Source organism: Elephantulus edwardii, unplaced genomic scaffold, assembly GCF_000299155.1.
Source record: "Elephantulus edwardii isolate Elephantulus edwardi_28Jun2011 unplaced genomic scaffold, EleEdw1.0 scaffold00005, whole genome shotgun sequence".
NCBI classification, from domain to species: Eukaryota; Metazoa; Chordata; class Mammalia; order Macroscelidea; family Macroscelididae; genus Elephantulus; species Elephantulus edwardii.
In genome coordinates this window covers 444,007-444,866 of record NW_006399755.1, presented here as the reverse complement: position 1 = coordinate 444,866, position 860 = coordinate 444,007, and the positions used below count along the sequence as shown (strand labels likewise).

Sequence of the window (860 nt, the reverse complement as noted above, 5' to 3'; positions counted from 1 at the left end):
GCCGCTGGGTCGAGCGTCCAGTAGTTGCCCTTGCCGGGGTTGCCCGGCTCGCGCGGCACCTTGACGAAGCAGTCGTTGAGCGTGAGGTTGTGGCGGATGCTGTTCTGCCATTTGCGCGAACTGTCGCGGTAAAAGGCGAAGCGCTCGGTGATGAAGCGGTAGATGGCCGCCAGCGTGAGGCGGCGGCCCGGAGCGTGCGCCAAGGCCATGGCGATGAGCGCTATGTAAGAGTAGGGCGGCTTCCCTCGCTGCAGGGGGCGCCGCCGCCGCCGCCCCGGGCCGGGCGCTGACTCAGTCTCTGCTCGGCCTGGGGCCGCTTCTTCTGGCTCGGGCCCCGGCTCGGCTCCCGCGAAGGGTGACGGCGGCGGCCCCGACGGTGCGACCGAGGGCAGGGCCGGGAAGCCCGAGAACGTAGCCGGCGGATCCATGTGGCTGTGCTCGGTAGTGGGGATGCGGCAGCCCCTGCCCGCGCGGCTCCCGGGGAGCAAGGACCGCTGACCAGCCTTATATGGACACCTCCCCACCACCACCAGGGAGAGTTCCCACCTCAACCTCTGCATCCCTGCTGACCAGCCCCTCCTCCCCCCCAATTTGGCTCCCAACCCCTTCCTAGTTCAAAGCACCCCGCCTTCATCCCTTTGGGTTAGTCTTTCCCAAAACCAGCCTCATCCGTCTCCACCTCCATTCAGCTAGTCCATTCAGCTAGTCCCTTCCCGCATCCCCATCCACCTATTTGTTCAGGCCTCTTCCCATTGGGCCAATTCTAATCACTGACACACAACATTCAGGTCACTCTCCCAGACCCCTCCCCATTCCTCTCCTCCCAGTTTAGTCCATTCTCTCCCAGCCTTCTCTCCCTT

At 64.8% G+C, this 860-nt stretch overlaps 1 protein-coding gene across 1 annotated transcript in view; it reads right to left on the bottom strand.

The window, feature by feature from the left end:
• FOXE3 (forkhead box E3) overlaps positions 1 to 560 on the bottom strand; it is a 1,110-nt gene extending 550 nt beyond the window's left edge. The window contains exon 1 of the mRNA XM_006879797.1: positions 3 to 560. Within this exon, the coding sequence (XP_006879859.1) occupies positions 3 to 560 (558 nt within the window). The remainder of the gene's footprint in view (positions 1 to 2) is intronic.
• Positions 561 to 860: the final 300 nt, after the last annotated feature.